Source organism: Oncorhynchus gorbuscha, linkage group LG01 (genome assembly GCF_021184085.1).
Source record: "Oncorhynchus gorbuscha isolate QuinsamMale2020 ecotype Even-year linkage group LG01, OgorEven_v1.0, whole genome shotgun sequence".
Lineage (NCBI taxonomy): Eukaryota > Metazoa > Chordata > Actinopteri > Salmoniformes > Salmonidae > Oncorhynchus > Oncorhynchus gorbuscha.
The window spans coordinates 2,079,015-2,099,699 of record NC_060173.1 but is presented as its reverse complement, the minus strand read 5'-3'; the positions used below and the strand labels follow the sequence as shown (position 1 = coordinate 2,099,699).

The following is a 20,685-nucleotide window of genomic DNA, read 5'->3' as shown; positions in this document are numbered from 1 at the left end:
CCAAAATATGAACATAATTGCAAGAGAGAAGCCAGTTTATGGTATATATATTCTATAATGAAAGGGATAACTACAATCAGGGTTGAGGTGAATTCTATTTCAATTCCAGTCAGTTCAGAAAGTTAGCCACATTCCCATTCCACAATTTCATAATTGAAAAGCATTGGAATTTATTGGAATTGACCCCAAACCTGACTACGGTGATAAGAATACTAGCAGGAGAAGGCATTAGTCCTATTGGGGTGAACCTGAGACCACGGCCAAGTCACCTTGGACTGTATATGAGCATACCTTGGCCTGTGGACAGATTTCTTATTATGACTATCATTACAAATATCCTATGTTATACTTATTTTATATTGCAACAAATTAAAATCACATTTGTTGTAACTTATATAATAGCTAGCATTTCATGTGCCCTGCTTGTAAGCACAAAATGACGTGTCAAATAGGAAAGTGTTTAGTCGACAGGTAGGCTACTATAGCTGAGCTAATGATGTCATCACAATGTAGGAATCACATCCATCACCCATGGACGATTTAATACACCTCCTTTCTTTCCAGTCCAACACACACACACACACACACACAGGCACGCACGCACGCACGCACGCACACACACACACACACACACACGCACACACATACGCACACACACACATAACTCAATGCAGTCCAACAAAAATCTATGTGATGACGTTGAATCAACGTGGAAAACGAAATGGATTTGCAAAATGCATCAACATAATGGCATGTGTTCTGTTCCTAGGCCGTCATGGCATGTGTTCTGTTCCTAGGCCGTCATGGCATGTGTTCTGTTCCTAGGCCGTCATCGAAAAAAAAACATCTTAACTGGCTTGCCTAGTTAAATAAAGGTCAAATAAAAAAATATATAATATTAATTTCGTATTTTTGTCACGTGAATCTCCCCAAAAAAATCTACAAAATATTTCTCAATATTATTGGTTTTATGTTAAAAGTTTCGTTACTTGACAACTCAATCAAATGTAAATCCAAACTGAACTGACGTCCGTGCCCAGTGGGCTGGCTCTGTGGTAGGTCATCCAGAGAGGGCAGGAGACGACGTCGGAGAGGGCAAGGAGCGGAGGAAATACAGTGCTAGACATTACCTTTCGTAAAAGTTTCCCCGAGGAATCCAACTTCGGTATATATCGCTAATATCAATGAGACAACGAAATATATAAAAGAAAAATCGAACAAAATCGAAGAATTACTCTGGGACTATTGATACTGATGGATGGATAGTTTTCCAACGCGGAATCTCCCGTTGTGCGACTTTCCTATGGCTATTTCTCATTAGGGCCACCACTGAATGAAGAAATAATGCTTCCTGTTGTCTCTTATGTGGATAGTTGTGGTGTTTAACAACGCTATTTTTGGAAGCGTTGAAGCGTTTATCGAATATGAGCCTATTTATAGGGGACTGGAATACGTTTGTCAGGTAGTAGCTGTTGCAGCCGGGTAGGAATCTCTCCTTCTCCCCGAAGAGTGGATGTATGTGAGATGATAATTCCACATTAGGACTAAAGTTGCCAAAAAGCAGAGACATTTAGACACGCCGCTGGTCCGGACTACGGGATGTATCTGTGAGTTGACCCGATATATAACGGCAACTGTTTCGGCCGTACTCATACAGAGGGGGTCGTTAATGGAGTTTCATAGTGGGACCCGCTAGGATGGACGTGGTTGATGAAACCGAAGCGTTACAGAGATTTTTTGAAGGTAAGAACAATAAACATAATATAATATAGGCTATGTCTATGGGGTTGTGTTTACATTTAAATGTGCGTTGGAAACGAAATAAGGGCCCGGGTTGCACCTTAAATGAATCGCACCTTTGTCACCAGAACGCACACACACCTGGTTTGGAATATTCTTATCAAAGGAGGTGTGGAATACTTTTGAGATGGTTGTTCTTCTCATTCTCTCTTCAAAATGTTCTCCCAATATCATATATCATATAGCCAAGGGTAAATATAATGCTTTATACTGTATATACTCCTAGCTATGGTTAGTACAGTGTGTTGTAGCTAGGGTTCTCCCAATATCATATATCATATAGCCAAGGGTAATTATAATGCTTTATACTGTATATACTCGTAGCTATGGTTAGTACAGTGTGTTGTAGCTAGGGTTCTCCCAATATCATATAGCCAAGGGTAATGATAATGCTGTATATACTCATAGCTATGGTTACTACAGTGTGTATGTACTATAATGTAGTTACTTTATGTTCAGCAGTGATCATCGACTTGATTTTTATTGAGTTGAGTTTTTACAGGGACAATGCACACTAATCAACATGACATTGTCCCAGTTTTAGCCAGCTGGCTTATTTACAACTGCGGTCCCTGGACAGGTTATTATCATAGCTGATAGTTTAAACATGAAGAAGAGAGAGTATTGATTGTAGCCTAGATAAGAATGTTCTTGGGACCTTTGACCCTTGATTTGGCCCCTAAGGCTATAGGGGGGAAAAAGGCTCTTGAAGATGAATTATTGGCATCTCACAAATAACTGTGAAATAGAAAGATAAAACCACAACAAGAAGTGAGGATGATAAGTTGTAGGAGTTGGAAGATGGAGATAATTGTGAGTTCTGAGAGTTCAAGGACGGGAGGGGGGGGGGGGTTGTATGCCACATTAAGATAAATTACCTGACCGAACCATTTTTAATAATATAATAATAATAGAACCATTTTTAGTTGGCCCAAACCTAGCTCCAACATGTGAAAATTATGTTTGCTCAATTTGTCTCATATGTTAATTTAACTAAACACTATTATTATTTAGGCATCTTACCTTTAAAATAAAAAAACCGTGTGGAACTAGTTTACACACACAATGTTTTCAGCTGATGTATTTGACACACATTGACATACATTTTATTTATTTTATTTTACCTTTATTTAACTAGGCAGGTCAGTTAAGAACAAATTCTTATTTTCAATGACGGCCTGGGAACAGTGGGTACCTTGTGTACCTTGTCAGCTCGGGGATTTGAACTTGCAACCTTTCGGTTACAAGTCCAACGCTCTAACCACTAGGCTACCCACATGATTACATTGTGCTAGTTTACTGTATACAGTCATTATTATTCAACATTTGAACTCGCAACCTCTCGGTTCACGGCATTCCTAAATTCCTGCTACGCCGCCATGACTGTGTCAATGACTGATTACACCTGCATTGCTACATTTTGCACTTCAAAGTAAATCTCAGCTCTTTTAAAAGTACACTCAAGAAAAACAATTGTATTTATCATAGTGATTTAAGGAGTAACATTAAAGTAGAGTAAATATGCCCCACAAACATTAGACAAGTATACAGGAAAAACCCCTCACATTTCTTAAATAAGTCAATAAAATCAATGAAGAGAACAGTCCAAAATGAACTGATAATTGACACACAGACATGGCGTTATGAGGTTGTGAGTTCAAATCCCAGGTGAGGACATGAATTGAATAATAATTAAGTAAATAATAATAAATAAATAATAAGTAAATGAACAATGTCATCATGTATGTCATCGTGTGTCAAATAGGTAAGTTGTAAACACATGGTAAAAGAACTGTGTGTGTGACAAGTTCCACGGCCTTTTAAAGGTAAATTATAATCATTTCTAGTTGAATAAACATATGGAACCAATTGAGCAAAACATTTTAAGTTGACTGAATGTTGGCCTACATTTTTTCATGTTGGAACTAAGTTTTGGACAATTAAAAATTGTAAGTTCAGGTAACACTGACTGAAAAGTTTAGTCAAATAAAATTAATTCAAAAAGGTTGTGGAACTAGCAACTCAATAATAATTAGTTGAAACACCTTTTGACAGTGTACTAACCTATTAGGGTCCAGCTACAGTGTACTAACCTATTAGGGACCAGCTACAGTGTACTAACCTATTAGGGACCAGCTACAGTGTACTAACCTATTAGGGACCAGCTACAGTGTACTAACCTATTAGGGACCAGCTACAGTGTACTAATCTATTATGGACCAGCTACAGTGTACTAATCTATTATGGACCAGCTACAGTGTACTAACCTATTAGGGACCAGCTACAGTGTACTAACCTATTAGGGACCAGCTACAGTGTACTAACATATTAGGGACCAGCTACAGTGTATTAACCTATTAGGGACCAGCTACAGTGTACTAACCTATTAGGAACCAGCTACAGTGTACTAACCTATTAGGGACCAGCTACAGTGTACTAACCTATTATGGACCAGCTATAGTGTACTAATCTATTATGGACCAGCTACAGTGTACTAATCTATTATGGACCAGCTACAGTGTACTAACCTATTAGGAACCAGCTACAGTGTACTAACCTATTATGGACCAGCTACAGTGTACTAACCTATTAGGGACCAGCTACAGTGTCTGTGTCTCAAATGCCTCCTGACCCATATTGTGATTAATAACGGACTGTTTCTGGATTGCGTAAACAACGACAGTAAATTGTGTGATGGTGTGGATACAGGTTGGTGTTACAAACCAAACAACTAGAAGTTTGTTCTTGTTCCTCAGCGGCGCAGCTACAGCTAGGAGACCTACAAAACAACCGTATAGTTGAACACTCTTCTTAGAGTCATAAAAGTGAATGGAAATGACATAGGAACTGTGGACACTTTGGAGAGGTGTGTGTGGCCACTTGGAGTCTCCTATTAGTAGGGTGTGGCAGCCAGCGTAGCGTTGGGTCACTAACCGCTGGTTCGAATCCCAGACCGGCAAGGTGGAAAAATGTATCGTTCTGACCTTGAGCCGGGCAGTTAACACCCTAAACAACAACTATTCCTTGGGCATGATGATGTTGATTAAGGCAGCCCCCCTGCACTTCTCTGATTCAGAGGGGTTGGGTTAAATGTGGAAGACACACCTCTCTGATTCAGAGGGGTTGGGTTAAATGTGGAAGACACACCTCTCTGATTCAGAGGGGTTGGGTTAAATGTGGAAGACACACCTCTCTGATTCAGAGGGGTTGGGTTAAATGTGGAAGACACACCTCTCTGATTCAGAGGGGTTGGGTTAAATGTGGAAGACACACCTCTCTGATTCAGAGGGGTTGGGTTAAATGTGGAAGACACACCTCTCTGATTCAGAGGGGTTGGGTTAAATGTGGAAGACACACCTCTCTGATTCAGAGGGGTTGGGTTAAATGTGGAAGACACACCTCTCTGATTCAGAGGGGTTGGGTTAAATGTGGAAGACACACCTCTCTGATTCAGAGGGGTTGGGTTAAATGTGGAAGACATATTTCGGTTGAATGCATTTAGTTGTGCAACTGACTAGGTATCCCCTGTCCCATTCTCTAGTCCTCTCACTCAAACCCTTCTTGTTTTCTGCTCTTTTGTTGCACCACGTTTTCCAGGAATATTCTGATCATGTTACTGAAAGTATCTAGAGGATTTTCTGATTTTTATTATCAACAAATGTGTCGAAAAATACAGTATAATTCACATAAAATCAACAGTTGTGAGGTTTTGGATTCAGGTTTGTGTCAGGTAAACTGTATTCAACTTTGGTCTAATACATTTCACACTAATCTCCAAACTGTTCCTTTTCAATTGCTACCATGGTTATGGATATGCTTTCCATATTTCATCTGTAAGACATATTTCAATTTAGCCCCCTATGCCATATAGGCCAATCCCCAGGAGTGTAAAGGGTTCAGTTGTAACCACCACAACCTCTGTGAAATGAACGATGGTTAAGATTAGTGAGACAGATGTGTATACACTAATGCACAGTGAACATTCCTACCATACAATTACCCTGGTGATGGCTGTTAAAACACTAAGAGGTGAGACTAAGACTATGGTGGGTTTTCTCCTCCCAGGCCTTTAAACTTCCCTTGTTCCCTGTGCTGTCTGTCTGTCTGTCTGTCTGTCTGTCTGTCTGTCTGTCTGTCTGTCTGTCTGTCTGTCTGTCTGTCTGTCTGTCTGTCTGTCTGTCTGTCTGTCTGTCTGTCTGTCTGTCTGTCTGTCTGTCTGTCTGTCTGTCTGTCTGTCTGTCTGTCCTTTCCGTCCATCGGTCCGTCCGCCTGCCTGTCTGTGACAATGAGCAGACAGGGTGAGGGCTGAGGAGGGATGAGGGTCATGGGGGAGAGGGGGTAAAGAGGGGTGAAGGCAGACAGGAGAGGGGGTGAGGAAAGGTGAGGTGAGGGGTTGAGATAGCCCAGACACAGAGTGAAAAATCTAAAAACAAGAACACCACCTCTTTCTCTCTCCTCTCTCTGTCTCTCTCCTCCTCCTCCTCCTCTAGTAGTGGTAATGGTAGTAGTGGTAGTGGTAGTGGTAGTCTCTCTCCTCTACACACACACACACACACACACACACACACACACACACACACACACACACACACACACACACACACACACACACACACACACACACACACACACACACACACACAGAACACCACTGGAGAGTATCAGCAGATTAGTCTGGAGAAACTCAGTCTCTAACATCAGTCTGGAGAACCTCAGTCTCCAACAGTCTGGAGAACCTCACAGTCTCCATCAGTCTGGAGAACCTCAGTCTTTAACATCAGTCTGGAGAACCTCAGTCTCTAACATAAGTCTGGAGAACCTCACAGTCTTCATCAGTCTAGAGAACCTCAGTCTCTAACATCAGTCTGGAGATCCTCACAGTTTCCAACATCAGTTTGGAGAACCTCACAGTCTCCAACAGTCTGGAGAACCTCAGTCTCCAACAGTCTGGAGAACCACACTGTCTCCAACATCAGTTTGGAGAACCTCACAGTCTCCAACATCAGTTTGGAGAACCTCACAGTCTCCAACAGTCTGGAGAACCACACAGTCTTCAATAGTCTGGAGAACCACAGTCGCTAACATTAGTCTGGAGAACCTCATAGTCTCTAACATCAGTCTGGAGATCCTCACAGTTTCCAACATCAGTTTGGAGAACCTCACAGTCTCCAACAGTCTGGAGAGCCTCAGTCTCCAACAGTCTGGAGTACCTCACAGTCTCCAACAGTCTGGAGAATCTCATTCTCTAACATCAGTCTGGAGAACCTTAGTCTCTAACATAATTCTGGAGAAACTCAGTCTCCAACAGTCTGGAATAGAATAGAATATAAATAATTTTGGCGATATAGTGTGTGTGTGTGTCTGTGTGTGTGTGTGTGTGTGAGAGAGGTTGTGGTTTAGTGAACTATGTGCTCAGTGACCTTTCCTGTGACCTTTCCTGTGACCTTTCCTGTGACCTGAAGATGTATGTAAGCTCCCAGAGCCAGGACCCTGGCTTTAGGGCAGTGGGATAACATGGTCTTGACTCTTGTGGATGAAATCAAAACCCAGTCAGCCCTGTGTATGGTATGTGCTAGGATACATCCAGATGACAGATATTCCATAGTAATATAATAATAATAATATAATAATAATATAATAATATATGAGAAGAAGAAGATAGTAGTGGTAGTAGTGGTAGTAGTGGTAGTAGTGGTAGTAGTGGTAGTAGTGGTAGTAGTGGTAGTAGTGGTAGTAGTGGTTGTAGTGGTAGTAGTGGTAGTAGTGGTAGTAGTGGTAGTAGTGGTTGTAGTGGTAGTAGTGGTAGTAGTGGTAGTAGTAGTAGTAGTGGTAGTAGTGGTAGTAGTGGTGGTGGTAGTAGTGGTAGCAGTGGTAGTAGTGGTAGTAGTGGTAGCAGTGGTAATGGTGGTAGTAGTGGTAGTAGTGGTAGTAGTGGTAATGGTGGTAGTAGTGGTAGTAGTGGTAGTAGTGGTAGTAGTGGTAGTAGTGGTAGTAGTGGTAGTAGTGGTAGTAGTGGTAGCAGTGGTAATGGTGGTAGTAGTGGTAGCAGTGGTAGTAGTAGTAGTAGTGGTAGTAGTGGTAGTAGTGGTAGTAGTGGTAGTAGTGGTAGGTGTAGTGGTAGTAGTAGTGGTAGTAGTAGTAGTAGTAGTAGTAGTGGTAGTAGTGGTAGTAGTGGTGGTGGTAGTAGTGGTAGCAGTGGTAGTAGTGGTAGTAGTGGTAGCAGTGGTAATGGTGGTAGTAGTGGTAGTAGTGGTAGTAGTGGTAATGGTGGTAGTAGTGGTAGTAGTGGTAGAGGTGGTAGTAGTGGTAGTAGTGGTAGTAGTGGTAGTAGTGGTAGTAGTGGTAGCAGTGGTAATGGTGGTAGTAGTGGTAGCAGTGGTAGTAGTAGTAGTGGTAGTAGTGGTAGTAGTGGTAGTAGTGGTAGCAGTGGTAGTAGTGGTAGTAGTGGTAGTAGTGGTAGCAGTGGTAATGGTGGTAGTAGTGGTAGTAGTGGTAGTAGTGGTAGTAGTGGTAGCAGTGGTAATGGTGGTAGTAGTGGTAGTAGTGGTAGTAGTGGTAGCAGTGGTAATGGTAGTAGTAGTGGTAATGGTGGTAGTAGTGGTAGCAGTGGTAATGGTGGTAGTAGTGGTAGCAGTGGTAGTAGTGGTAGTAGTGGTAGCAGTGGTAATGGTGGTAGTAGTGGTAGTAGTGGTAGTAGTGGTAGTAGTGGTAATGGTGGTAGTAGTAGTGGTAGTAGTGGTAGTAGTGGTAGTAGTGGTAGCAGTGGTAGTAGTGGTAGTAGTGGTAGTAGTGGTAGTAGTGGTAGTAGTGGTAGTAGTGGTAATGGTGGTAGTAGTGGTAGTAGTGGTAGTAGTGGTAGTAGTGGTAGTAGTAGTAGTAGTAGTAGTGGTAGTAGTGGTAGTAGTGGTAGTAGTGGTAGTAGTGGTGGGTAGTAGTGGTAGTAGTGGTAGCAGTGGTAATGGTGGTAGTAGTGGTAGTAGTGGTAGTAGTGGTAGTAGTGGTAGTAGTGGTAGTAGTGGTAGTAGTGGTAATGGTGGTAGTAGTGGTAGTAGTGGTAGTAGTGGTAATGGTGGTAGTAGTGGTAGTAGTGGTAGTAGTGGTAGTAGTGGTAGTAGTGGTAATGGTGGTAGTAGTAGTAGTGGTAGTAGTGGTAGTAGTGGTAGTAGTGGTAGTAGTGGTAGTAGTGGTAGTAGTGGTAATGGTGGTAGTAGTAGTAGTGGTAGTAGTGGTAGTAGTGGTAGTAGTGGTAATGGTGGTAGTAGTGGTAGTAGTGGTAGTAGTGGTAATGGTGGTAGTAGTGGTAGTAGTGGTAGTAGTGGTAGTAGTGGTAGTAGTGGTAATGGTGGTAGTAGTAGTAGTGGTAGTAGTGGTAGTAGTGGTAGTAGTGGTAATGGTGGTAGTAGTGGTAGTAGTGGTAATGGTGGTAGTAGTGGTAGTGGTAGTGGTAGTAGTGGTAGTAGTGGTAATGGTGGTAGTAGTGGTAGTAGTGGTAATGGTGGTAGTAGTGGTAGTAGTATTTGTGGTAATGGTGGTGGTAGTAGTGGTAGTAGTAGTAGTAGTAGTAGTGGTAGTGGTGGTAGTAGTAGTGGTAATGGTGGTAGTAGTGGTAGTAGTGGTAATGGTGGTAGTAGTAGTAGTAGTGGTAGTAGTGGTTGTAGTGGTAATGGTAGTAGTAGTAATAGTGGTAGTAGTGGTAGTAGTGGTAGTGGTAGTAGTAGTAGTAGTGGTAGTAGTGGTAATGGTGGTAGTAGTGGTAGTAGTGGTAATGGTAGTAGTAGTAGTAGTAGTAGTGGTAGTAGTAGTAGTAGTAGTGGTAATGGTAGTTGTAGTGGTAGTGGTTGTAGTGGTAATGGTGGTAGTAGTGGTAGTAGTGGTAATGGTAGTAGTAGTAGTAGTAGTAGTAGTAGTAGTGGTAGTAGTGGTAATGGTGGTAGTAGTGGTAGTAGTGGTAATGGTGGTAGTAGTGGTAGTAGTGGTAATGGTAGTAGTAGTAGTAGTAGTAGTGGTAGTAGTAGTAGTAGTAGTGGTAGTAGTGGTAATGGTGGTAGTAGTGGTAGTAGTGGTAATGGTAGTAGTAGTAGTAGTAGTAGTGGTAGTAGTAGTAGTAGTAGTGGTAATGGTAGTTGTAGTGGTAGTGGTTGTAGTGGTAGTGGTGTAGTAGTAGTGGTAGTAGTAGTAGTAGTAGTAGTAGTAGTAGTAGTAGTAGTGGTAGTAGTAGTGGTGGTAGTAGTGGTAGTAGTAGTAGTAGTGGTAGTGGTAGTAGTGTAGTGGTAGTGGTAGTAGTGGTAGTAGTAGTAGTAATGGTGGTAGTAGTGGTAGTAGTGGTAATGGTAGTAGTAGTAGTGGTAGTAGTGGTAGTAGTAGTGGTAGTAGTAGAAGTGGTAGTGGTAGTGGTTGTAGTGGTAGTAGTAGTAGTAGTATAAGTAGTGGTAGTAGTAGTAGTAGTAGTGGTAGTAGTAGTAGTGGTGGTAGTAGTAGTAGTAGTAGTAGTGGTAGTAGTGGAAGTAGTAGTGGTAGTGGTAGTAGTGGTTCTGATAGTAGTGGTAGTGGTAGTAGTGGTATTAGTGGTAGTAGTAGTAGTAGTGGTAGTAGTAGTAGTAGTAGTAGTAGTGGTAGTAGTAGTAGTAGTAGTAGTAGTAGTAGTGGTAGTAGTAGTAGCAGTAGTAGTAGCAGCAGCAGTAGTAGTAGTAGTAGTAGTGGTAGTAGTGGTGGCAGCATAGTAGTGCAGTAGTGTAGTAGTGGTAGTAGTGGTAGTAGTAGTGGCAGTGGTAGTAGTAGTAGTAGTAGTAGTGGTAGTAGTGGTAGTAGTGGTAGTAGTGGTAATGTAGCAGTAGTAGTAGTGGTAATGGTGGCAGTAGTAGTGGTAGTAGTGGTAGTAGTGGTAATGGTGGTAGTAGTAGTGGTAGTAGTAGTAGTGGTAGTAGTGGTAGTAGTGGTAGTAGTGGTAATGGTGGTAGTAGTGGTAGTAGTGGTAATGGTAATGGTAGTAGTGGTAGTAGTGGTAGTAGTGGTAGTAGTGGTAGTAGTGGTAGTGGTAGTAGTGGTAGTAGTGGTAGTAGTGGTAATGGTAGTAGTAGTATTTGTGGTAATGGTGGTAGTAGTGGTAGTAGTGGTAATGGTGGTAGTAGTGGTAGTAGTGGTAATGGTGGTAGTAGTGGTAGTAGTAGTAGTAATGGTGGTGGTAGTAGTAGTAGTAGTAGTAGTAGTAGTAGTGGTAGTGGTAGTAGTAGTGGTAATGGTAGTAGTGGTAGTAGTGGTAATGGCAGTAGTAGTAGTAGTAGTGGTAGTAGTGGTTAGTAGTGGTAATGGTAGTAGTAGTAAGTAGTAGTGGTAGTAGTGGTGGTAGTAGTAGTAGTAGTAGTAGTGGTAGTAGTGGTAATGGTGGTAGTAGTGGTAGTAGTGGTAATGGTAGTAGTAGTAGTAGTAGCAGTGGTAGTAGTAGTAGTAGTAGTGGTAATGGTAGTTGTAGTGGTAGCAGTAGTGGTAATGGTGGTAGTAGTGGTAGTAGTGGTAATGGTAGTAGTAGTAGTAGTAGTAGTGGTAGTAGTAGTAGTAGTAGTGGTAGTAGTGGTAATGGTGGTAGTAGTGGTAGTAGTGGTAAGTGGTAGTAGTAGTAGTAGTAGTAGTGGTAGTAGTAGTAGTAGTAGTGGTAATGGTAGTAGTAGTGGTAGTGGTTGTAGTGGTAGTGGTTGTAGTAGTAGTGGTTGTAGTAGTAGTAGTAGTAGTAGTAGTAGTAGTAGTGGTAGTAGTGGTGGAGGTAGTAGTGGTAGTAGTAGTAGAAGTGGTCGTGGTTGTAGTGGTTGTGGTAGTAGTGGTAGTAGTAGTAGTAGTAATGGTGGTTGTAGTGGTAGTAGTGGTAATGGTAGTAGTGGTAGTGGTAGTAGTGGTAGTAGTAGTGGTAGTAGTAGTAGTAGTAGTGGTAGTGGTTGTAGTGGTAGTAGTAGTAGTAGTATAAGTAGTGGTAGTAGTAGTAGTAGTAGTGGTAGTAGTAGTAGTGGTGGTAGTAGTGGTAGTAGTAGTAGTAGTAGTAGTAGTGGTAGTAGTGGAAGTAGTAGTGGTAGTGGTAGTAGTGGTTGTGATAGTAGTGGTAGTGGTAGTAGTGGTATTAGTGGTAGTAGTAGTAGTAGTGGTAGTAGTAGTAGTAGTAGTAGTAGTAGTGGTAGTAGTAGTAGTAGTAGTAGTAGTAGTAGTAGTAGTGGTAGTAGTGGTTGTGATAGTAGTGGTAGTGGTGGTAGTGGTATTAGTGGTAGTAGTAGTAATAGTGATAGTAGTAGTAGTAGTAGTAGTAGTAGTAGTAGTGGTAGTGGTAATGGTGGTAGTGGTAGTAGTGGTAATGGTGGTAGTAGTGGTAGTAGTGGTAGTAGTGGTAGTAGTATTTGTAGTAGTAGTAATAGTGGTAGTAGTGGTAGTAATGGTAGTAGTAGTAGTAGTGGTAGTTGTGGTAGTAGTAGTGGTAATTACAGTAGTGGCATAGTGGTAATGGTGGTAGTAGTAGTAGTAGTGGTAGTAGTGGTTGTCTACCAAGTGGTAATGGTAGTAGTAGTAATACAGAAGACCAGTGGTAGTAGTGGTAGTGGTAGTAGTAGTAGTAGTGGTAGTAGTGGTAATGGTGGTAGTAGTGGTAGTAGTGGTAATGGTAGTAGTAGTAGTAGTAGTAGTGGTAGTAGTAGTAGTAGTAGTGGTAATGGTAGTTGTAGTGGTAGTGGTTGTAGTGGTAGTGGTTGTAGTAGTAGTGGTTGTAGTAGTAGTAGTAGTAGTGGTAGTAGTGGTGGTGGTAGTAGTGGTAGTAGTAGTAGAAGTGGTAGTGGTTGTAGTGGTTGTGGTAGTAGTGGTAGTAGTAGTAGTAGTGGTAGTAGTGGTAATGGTAGTAGTGGTAGTGGTAGTAGTGGTAGTAGTAGTGGTAGTAGTAGAAGTGGTAGTGGTAGTGGTTGTAGTGGTAGTAGTAGTAGTAGTATAAGTAGTGGTAGTTGTAGTAGTAGTGGTAGTAGTAGTCGTGGTGGTAGTAGTGGTAGTAGTAGTAGTAGTGGTAGTAGTGGAAGTAGTAGTGGTAGTGGTAGTAGTGGTTGTGATAGTAGTGGTAGTGGTAGTAGTGGTATTAGTGGTAGTAGTAGTGGTAGTAGTAGTAGTGGTAGTAGTAGTAGTAGTGGTAGTAGTGGTGGTGGTAGTGGTAGTAGTGGTAGTGGTAGTAGTGGTAGTAGTGGTAGTGGTAATAATGGTAGTAGTAGTAGTAGTGGTAGTGGTAGTAGTGGTAGTAGTGGTAATGGTGGTAGTAGTGGTAGTAGTGGTAATGGTAGTAGTAGTAGTAGTGGTGGTGGTAGTAGTAGTGGTAATGGTAATGGTAGTTGTAGTGGTAGTGGTATTGGTTGTAGTAGTGACAGATATATTATAATGAATCTCACTGACTGGACTCAGGTACGTAGTGACAGATATATTATAATGAGTCTCACTGACTGGTCTCAGGTACGTAGTGACAGATATATTATAATGAATCTCACTGACTGGACTCAGGTACGTAGTGACAGATATGTTATAATGAATCTCACTGACTGGACTCAGGTACATAGTGACAGATATATTATAATGAGTCTCACTGACTGGACTCAGGTACATAGTGACAGATATATTATAATGAGAAAAGACTTTTGAATGGTGAGACCTGTTGAACCATCTTATGACGATGACAATACTGGTAACGCAAAATAGACCTCTCGTTAAATACATCTCTTGTTAAATACACCTCTCGTTAAATACACCTCTTGTCGTGATTCAGGGCAGCTCATTCTCCAGGCCCTGGGAGCTATAGGGTGGAAGGTTAGTGTAGTGCGGGCAGTAGGTTGGCTCAGAGTCTCATGGTTTGTGGTTTACTGCTGGTCTGTGTATGGCCATATACATTACATTACATTTAAGTCATTTAGCAGACGCTCTTATCCAGAGCGACCTACAAATTGGTGCATTCACCTTATGACATCCAGTGGAACAGTCACTTTACAATAGTGCATCTAAATCTTAAAGGGGGGGGGTGAGAGGGATTACTTATCCTATCCTAGGTATTCCTTAAAAAGGTGGGGTTTCAGGTGTCTCCGGAAGGTGGTGATTGACTCCGCTGTCCTGGTGTCGTGAGGGAGTTTGTTCCACCATTGGGGGGCCAGAGCAGCGAACAGTTTTGACTGGGCTGAGCGGGAGCTGTACTTCCTCAGTGGTAGGGAGGCGAGCAGGCCAGAGGTGGATGAACGCAGTGCCCTTGTTTGGGTGTAGGGCCTGATCAGAGCCTGGAGGTACTGAGGTGCCGTTCCCCTCACAGCTCCGTAGGCAAGCACCATGGTCTTGTAGCGGATGCGAGCTTCAACTGGAAGCCAGTGGAGAGAGCGGAGGAGCGGGGTGACGTGAGAGAACTTGGGAAGGTTGAACACCAGACGGGCTGCGGCGTTCTGGATGAGTTGTAGGGGTTTAATGGCACAGGCAGGGAGCCCAGCCAACAGCGAGTTGCAGTAATCCAGACGGGAGATGACAAATGCCTGGATTAGGACCTGCGCCGCTTCCTGTGTGAGGCAGGGTCGTACTCTGCGGTTGTTGTAGAGCATGAACCTACAGGAACAGGCCACCGCCTTGATGTTAGTTGAGAACGACAGGGTGTTGTCCAGGATCACGCCAAGGTTCTTAGCGCTCTGGGAGGAGGACACAATGGAGTTGTCAACCGTGATGACGAGATCATGGAACGGGCAGTCCTTCCCCCGGGAGGAAGAGCAGCTCCGTCTTGCCGAGGTTCAGCTTGAGGTGGTGATCCGCCATCCACACTGATATGTCTGCCAGACATGCAGAGATGCGATTCGCCACCTGGTCATCAGTAGGGGGAAAGGAGAAGATTAATTGTGTGTCGTCTGCATAGCAATGATAGGAGAGACCATGTGAGGTTATGACAGAGCCAAGTGACTTGGTGTATAGCGAGAATAGGAGAGGGCCTAGAACAGAGCCCTGGGGGACACCAGTGGTGAGAGTGCATGGTGAGGAGACAGATTCTCGCCACGCCACCTGGTAGGAGCGACCTGTCAGGTAGGACGCAATCCAAGCGTGGGCCGCGCCGGAGATGCCCAACTCGGAGAGGGTGGAGAGGAGGATCTGATGGTTCACAGTATCGAAGGCAGCCGATAGATCTAGAAGAATGAGAGCAGAGGAGAGAGAGTTAGCTTTAGCAGTGCGGAGCGCCTCCGTGATACAGAGGAGAGCAGTCTCAGTTGAATGACTAGTCTTGAAACCTGACTGATTTGGATCAAGAAGGTCATTCAGAGAGAGATAGCGGGAGAGCTGGCCAAGGACGGCACGTTCAAGAGTTTTGGAGAGAAAAGAAAGAAGGGATACTGGTCTGTAGTTGTTGACATCGGAGGGATCGAGTGTAGGTTTTTTCAGAAGGGGTGCAACTCTCGCTCTCTTGAAGACAGAAGGGACGTAGCCAGCGGTCAGGGATGAGTTGATGAGCGAGGTGAGGTAAGGGAGAAGGTCTCCGGAAATGGTCTGGAGAAGAGAGGAGGGGATAGGGTCAAGCGGGCAGGTTGTTGGGAGGCCGGCCGTCACAAGACGCGAGATTTCATCTGGAGAGAGAGGGGAGAAAGAGGTCAGAGCACAGGGTAGGGCAGTGTGAGCAGAACCAGCGGTATCGTTTGACTTAGGAAACGAGGATCGGATGTCGTCGACCTTCTTTTCAAAATGGTTGACGAAGTCATCTGCAGAGAGGGAGGAGGGGGGAGGGGGAGGAGGATTCAGGAGGGAGGAGAAGGTGGCAAAAAGCTTCCTAGGGTTAGAGGCAGATGCTTGGAATTTAGAGTGGTAGAAAGTGGCTTTAGCAGCAGAAACAGGGGAGGAAAATGTAGAGAGGAGGGAGTGAAAGGATGCCAGGTCCGCAGGGAGGCGAGTTTTCCTCCATTTCCGCTCGGCTGCCCGGAGCCCTGTTCTGTGAGCTCGCAATGAGTCATCGAGCCACGGAGCGGGAGGGGAGGACCGAGCCGGCCTGGAGGATAGGGGACATAGAGAGTCAAAGGATGCAGAGAGGGAGGAGAGGAGGGTTGAGGAGGCAGAATCAGGAGATAGGTTGGAGAAGGTTTGAGCAGAGGGAAGAGATGATAGGATGGAAGAGGAGAGAGTAGCGGGGGAGAGAGAGCGAAGGTTGGGACGGCGCGATACCATCCGAGTAGGGGCAGTGTGGGAGGTGTTGGATGAGAGCGAGAGGGAAAAGGATACAAGGTAGTGGTCGGAGACTTGGAGGGAGTTGCAATGAGGTTAGTGGAAGAACAGCATCTAGTAAAGATGAGGTCGAGCGTATTGCCTGCCTTGTGAGTAGGGGGGGAAGGTGAGAGGGTGAGGTCAAAAGAGGAGAGGAGTGGAAAGAAGGAGGCAGAGAGGAATGAGTCAAAGGTAGACGTGGGGAGGTTAAAGTCGCCCAGAACTGTGAGAGGTGAGCCGTCCTCAGGAAAGGAGATTATCAAGGCATCAAGCTCATTGATGAACTCTCTGAGGGAACCTGGAGGGCGATAAATGATAAGGATGTTAAGCTTGAAAGGGCTGGTAACTGTGACAGCATGGAATTCAAATGAGGCGATAGACAGATGGGTAAGGGGAGAAAGAGAGAATGACCACTTGGGAGAGATGAGGATCCCGGTGCCACCACCCCGCTGACCAGAAGCTCTCGGGGTGTGTGAGAACAGGTGGGCGGACGAAGAGAGAGCAGTAGGAGTAGCAGTGTTGTCTGTGGTGATCCATGTTTCCGTCCGAACTCCACGTGGGTCGTGCGTGCTGGGACCACCAGATTAGGGTGGCCGCGGCCACGCGGTGTGGAGCGTTTTATGGTCTGTGCAGAGAGGAGAGAACAGGGATAGACAGACACATAGTTGACAGGCTACAGATGAGGCTACGCTAATGCAAAGGAGATTGGAATGACAAGTGGACTACACGTCTCGAATGTTCAGAAAGTTAAGCTACGTAGCAAGAATCTTATTGACTAAAATGATTAAAATGATACAGTACTGCTGAAGTAGGCTAGATGGCAGTGGGTGCGTTGTTGACACTACACTAATCAAGTCGTTCCGTTGAGTGTAATAGTTTCGACAGTGCTGCTATTCGGGGGCTAGCTGGCTAGCTAGCAGTGTTGATTACGTTACGTTGCGTTAAAAGAACGACAATAGCTGGCTAGCTAACCTAGAAAATCGCTCTAGACTACACAATGGCCGCTAGAGGAATGTTTAGGACCAGCCAGGCTTACCAAGCTCATAGAGGCTGTCTTATTTTCCACCTTTACAGCTTTCTGATCACGTAACATGTCAGTACTACTGGGCACAGTAATCTCTCTGGTCTACAAACGTGTGTTGCGTCAATATGGTACTTTTTAGGGATGATGTGTGAAGGAATTAGGATACTGTTGGACATATTGCTCTTTATGCATAGAGCTCGTAGGACTTGACCAGTATTGGAATACTAGAGTACTAACGTAGAGTACTAACGTAGAGTACTATCGTAGAATACTATCATAGAGTACTATCATAGAGTACTATCGTAGAGTACTATCATAGAATACTATCATAGAGTACTATCGTAGAGTACTACCGTAGAGTACTATCGTAGAGTACTACCGTAGAATACTATTGTAGAGTACTACCGTAGAGTACTATCATAGAGTACTATCATAGAGTACTATCGTAGAGTACTACCGTAGAGTACTATCATAGAGTACTATCATAGAGTACTATCATAGAGTACTATTGTAGAGTACTACCGTAGAGTACTATCATAGAGTACTACCGTAGAGTACTATCATAGAGTACTATCATAGAGTACTATCGTAGAGTACTATCAGAGTAATATTGTTGAGTACTATCGTAGAGTACTATTGTAGAGTAATATCGCAGAGTACTATCATAGACAACTATCGCAGAGTACTATCGTAGAGTACTATCGTAGAGTACTATCAGAGTAATATTGTTGAGTACTATCGTAGAGTACTATTGTAGAGTAATATCGCAGAGTACTATCATAGACAACTATCGCAGAGTACTATCATAGAGTACTACCGTAGAGTACTACCGTAGAGTACTATCGTAGAGTACTATCGTAGAGTACTATCAGAGTACTATCAGACTATTATCAGAGTACTATCGTAGAGTACTATCGTAGAGTACTACCGTAGAGTACTATCAGAGTACTATCGTAGAGTACTATCGTAGAGTACTATCGTAGAGTACTATCAGAGTACTATCAGACTATTATCAGAGTACTATCGTAGAGTACTATCGTAGAGTACTACCGTAGAGTACTATCAGAGTACTATCAGAGTACTATCAGAGTACTACCGTAGAGTACTATCAGAGTACTATCGTAGAGTACTATCATAGAGTACTATCAGAGTACTATCATAGAGTACTATCATAGAGTACTACCGTAGAGTACTATCAGACTATTATCAGAGTACTATCAGAGTACTATCGTAGAGTACTACCGTAGAGTACTATCAGACTATTATCAGAGTACTATCAGAGTACTATCATAGAGTACTACCGTAGAGTACTATCAGACTATTATCAGAGTACTATCAGAGTACTATCGTAGAGTACTACCGTAGAGTACTATCAGACTATTATCAGAGTACTATCAGAGTACTATCGTAGAGTACTACCGTAGAGTACTATCAGACTATTATCAGAGTACTATCAGAGTACTATCATAGAGTACTACCGTAGAGTACTATCAGACTATTATCAGAGTACTATCGGTATCGTACTCTTCACCCCTCCCCTCCTCTGAACCCCCCCATGTCAATGGCATGCTGTCTCTACCTTTCTTTCATTCCCTACTCTCTCTTCACTCTCTTTCTCTCTGTCTCTCTCGTTCCCTCTCTCCCTCTCCTAATCTTTGGAGCCAGGTCGGCCAGCCCGATGTGCCAGGTGCTGTGTGTGGCGAACTGGTACAGCCCTGTCTCATGACTGGACTGGGGAGTAATCCCCATTACAACACACACACACACACACACACACACACACACACACACACACACACACACACACACACACACACACACACACACACACACACACACACACACACACACACACACACACACACACAGTCCCACTCACATTTGTAAACCCAAATTGCGACTCTCAGGGAGGTCTCAGGAGAAAAACGGAAAGCGTTACCACGACAGCTGTAGGGAAAGAATCATATGAAAAATAGAGAGGGATTTTATCTTCTCATATTTTGGTTCAGGTGCTCCCTCTCATCTTCAACATGCTTTGGCTGCGCGCAGGTACAGTACACTGCCCTCTGACTATCTCTGTCTCTCTGACTATCTCTGACTATCTCTGTGTATCTCTGTGTGTCTGTCTCTCTGACTATGTCTGTCTCTCTGACTGTCTCTCTCTGTGTGTCTGTCTCTCTGACTGTCTCTCTCTGTCTCTCTGACTGTCTCTGTCTCTCTGACTGTCTCTCTCTGTCTATATCTGTGTGTCTGTCTCTCTGTCTCTCTGACTGTCTCTCTCTGTCTCTCTGTGTGTCTGTCTCTCTGACTGTCTCTCCCTGTCTATCTCTGTGTGTCTGTCTCTCTGACTGTCTCTGTCTCTCTGACTGTCTCCTCTGTCTATATCTGTGTGTCTGTCTCTCTGTCTCTCTGACTGTCTCTCTCTGTCTCTCTGTGTGTCTGTCTCTCTGACTGTCTCTCCCTGTCTATCTCTGTGTGTCTGTCTCTCTGACTGTCTCTCTGTGTCTATCTCTGTGTGTCTAGCTCTCTGACTGTCTCTCTCTGTCTATCTCTTCTAAAATACATCTGTGTGTCTGTCTCTCTGTCTGTTAGAGGGGTTTCCTCATGTGTGTCTGTCTCTCTGTCTGTTAGAGGGGATTCCTCATATGTGTCTGTCTCTCTGTCTGTTAGAGGGGTTTCCTCATGTGTGTCTGTCTCTCTGTCTGTTAGAGGGGTTTCCTCATGTGTCTGTCTCTCTGTCAATCATGTGTGTCTGTCTCTCTGTCTGTTAGAGGGGTTTCCTCATGTCAATCATGTTTGTTTACATGTGTCAGTCATGTTGTTGTTATTTGTTGTTGTTATTGTGACTCGGGTTGTGGGACAAGTTGAGTGGAGAACGAGGAAGCTGAGCTACTCAGACATTACATCTGATGAAGGACTATAGTTTACTTATGCTCCAAACATTCAGAGCTACTTCCGTGACAGGTTTCTCAATATAATTCATGTAACTTGTTTAAAAAATATATATACAAAATACAGAATGTATTTTAAAAGCTCAGCTCACTACAGACACCCTGGTTCGAATCCAGGCTGTATCACAAGCGGCTGTGATTGGGAGTCCCATAGGGCCCAGTGTCGTCCTGGTTTGGACGGTGTAGGCCGTCATTGTAAATAATAATTTGTTCTTAACTGATTTGCCTTAAAGGTTCATTTAAATTATATAAATGTTAAAATAGCTTTGGAGCAAAGCTCAGGCCAGTGTGATACAGATGAATAACTAAGTCAGGCTAGTCTTGGTTGTTGTATGGTGATGACAGTATAGTGATGACAGTATGGTGATGACAGTATAGTGATGACAGTATAGTGATGACAGTATGGTGATGACAGTATGGTGATGACAGTATGGTGATGACAGTATAGTGATGACAGTATAGTGATGACAGTATAGTGATGACAGTATGGTGATGACAGTATGGTGATGGCAGTATGGTGATAACAGTATGGTGATGACAGTATAGTGATGACAGTATGGTGATGATGGTATGGTGATGACAGTATGGTGATGATAGTATGGTGATGACAGTATAGTGATGACAGTATGGTGACGACAGTATGATGTTGACAGTATAGTGATGACAGTATGGTGATGACAGTATGGTGATGACAGT

At 43.5% G+C, this 20,685-nt stretch overlaps 1 protein-coding gene across 1 annotated transcript in view; it reads left to right on the top strand.

Moving 5' to 3' along the window:
- The first annotated feature begins 1,084 nt into the window (after nt 1-1,084).
- The window catches only part of myrf (myelin regulatory factor), a 108,476-nt gene continuing 88,875 nt past the window's right edge, over nt 1,085-20,685 (top strand). Inside the window, 1 exon segment of the mRNA XM_046297264.1 lies at nt 1,085-1,743. Coding sequence (XP_046153220.1) covers nt 1,698-1,743 — 46 coding nt within the window. The 5' untranslated portion in view covers nt 1,085-1,697.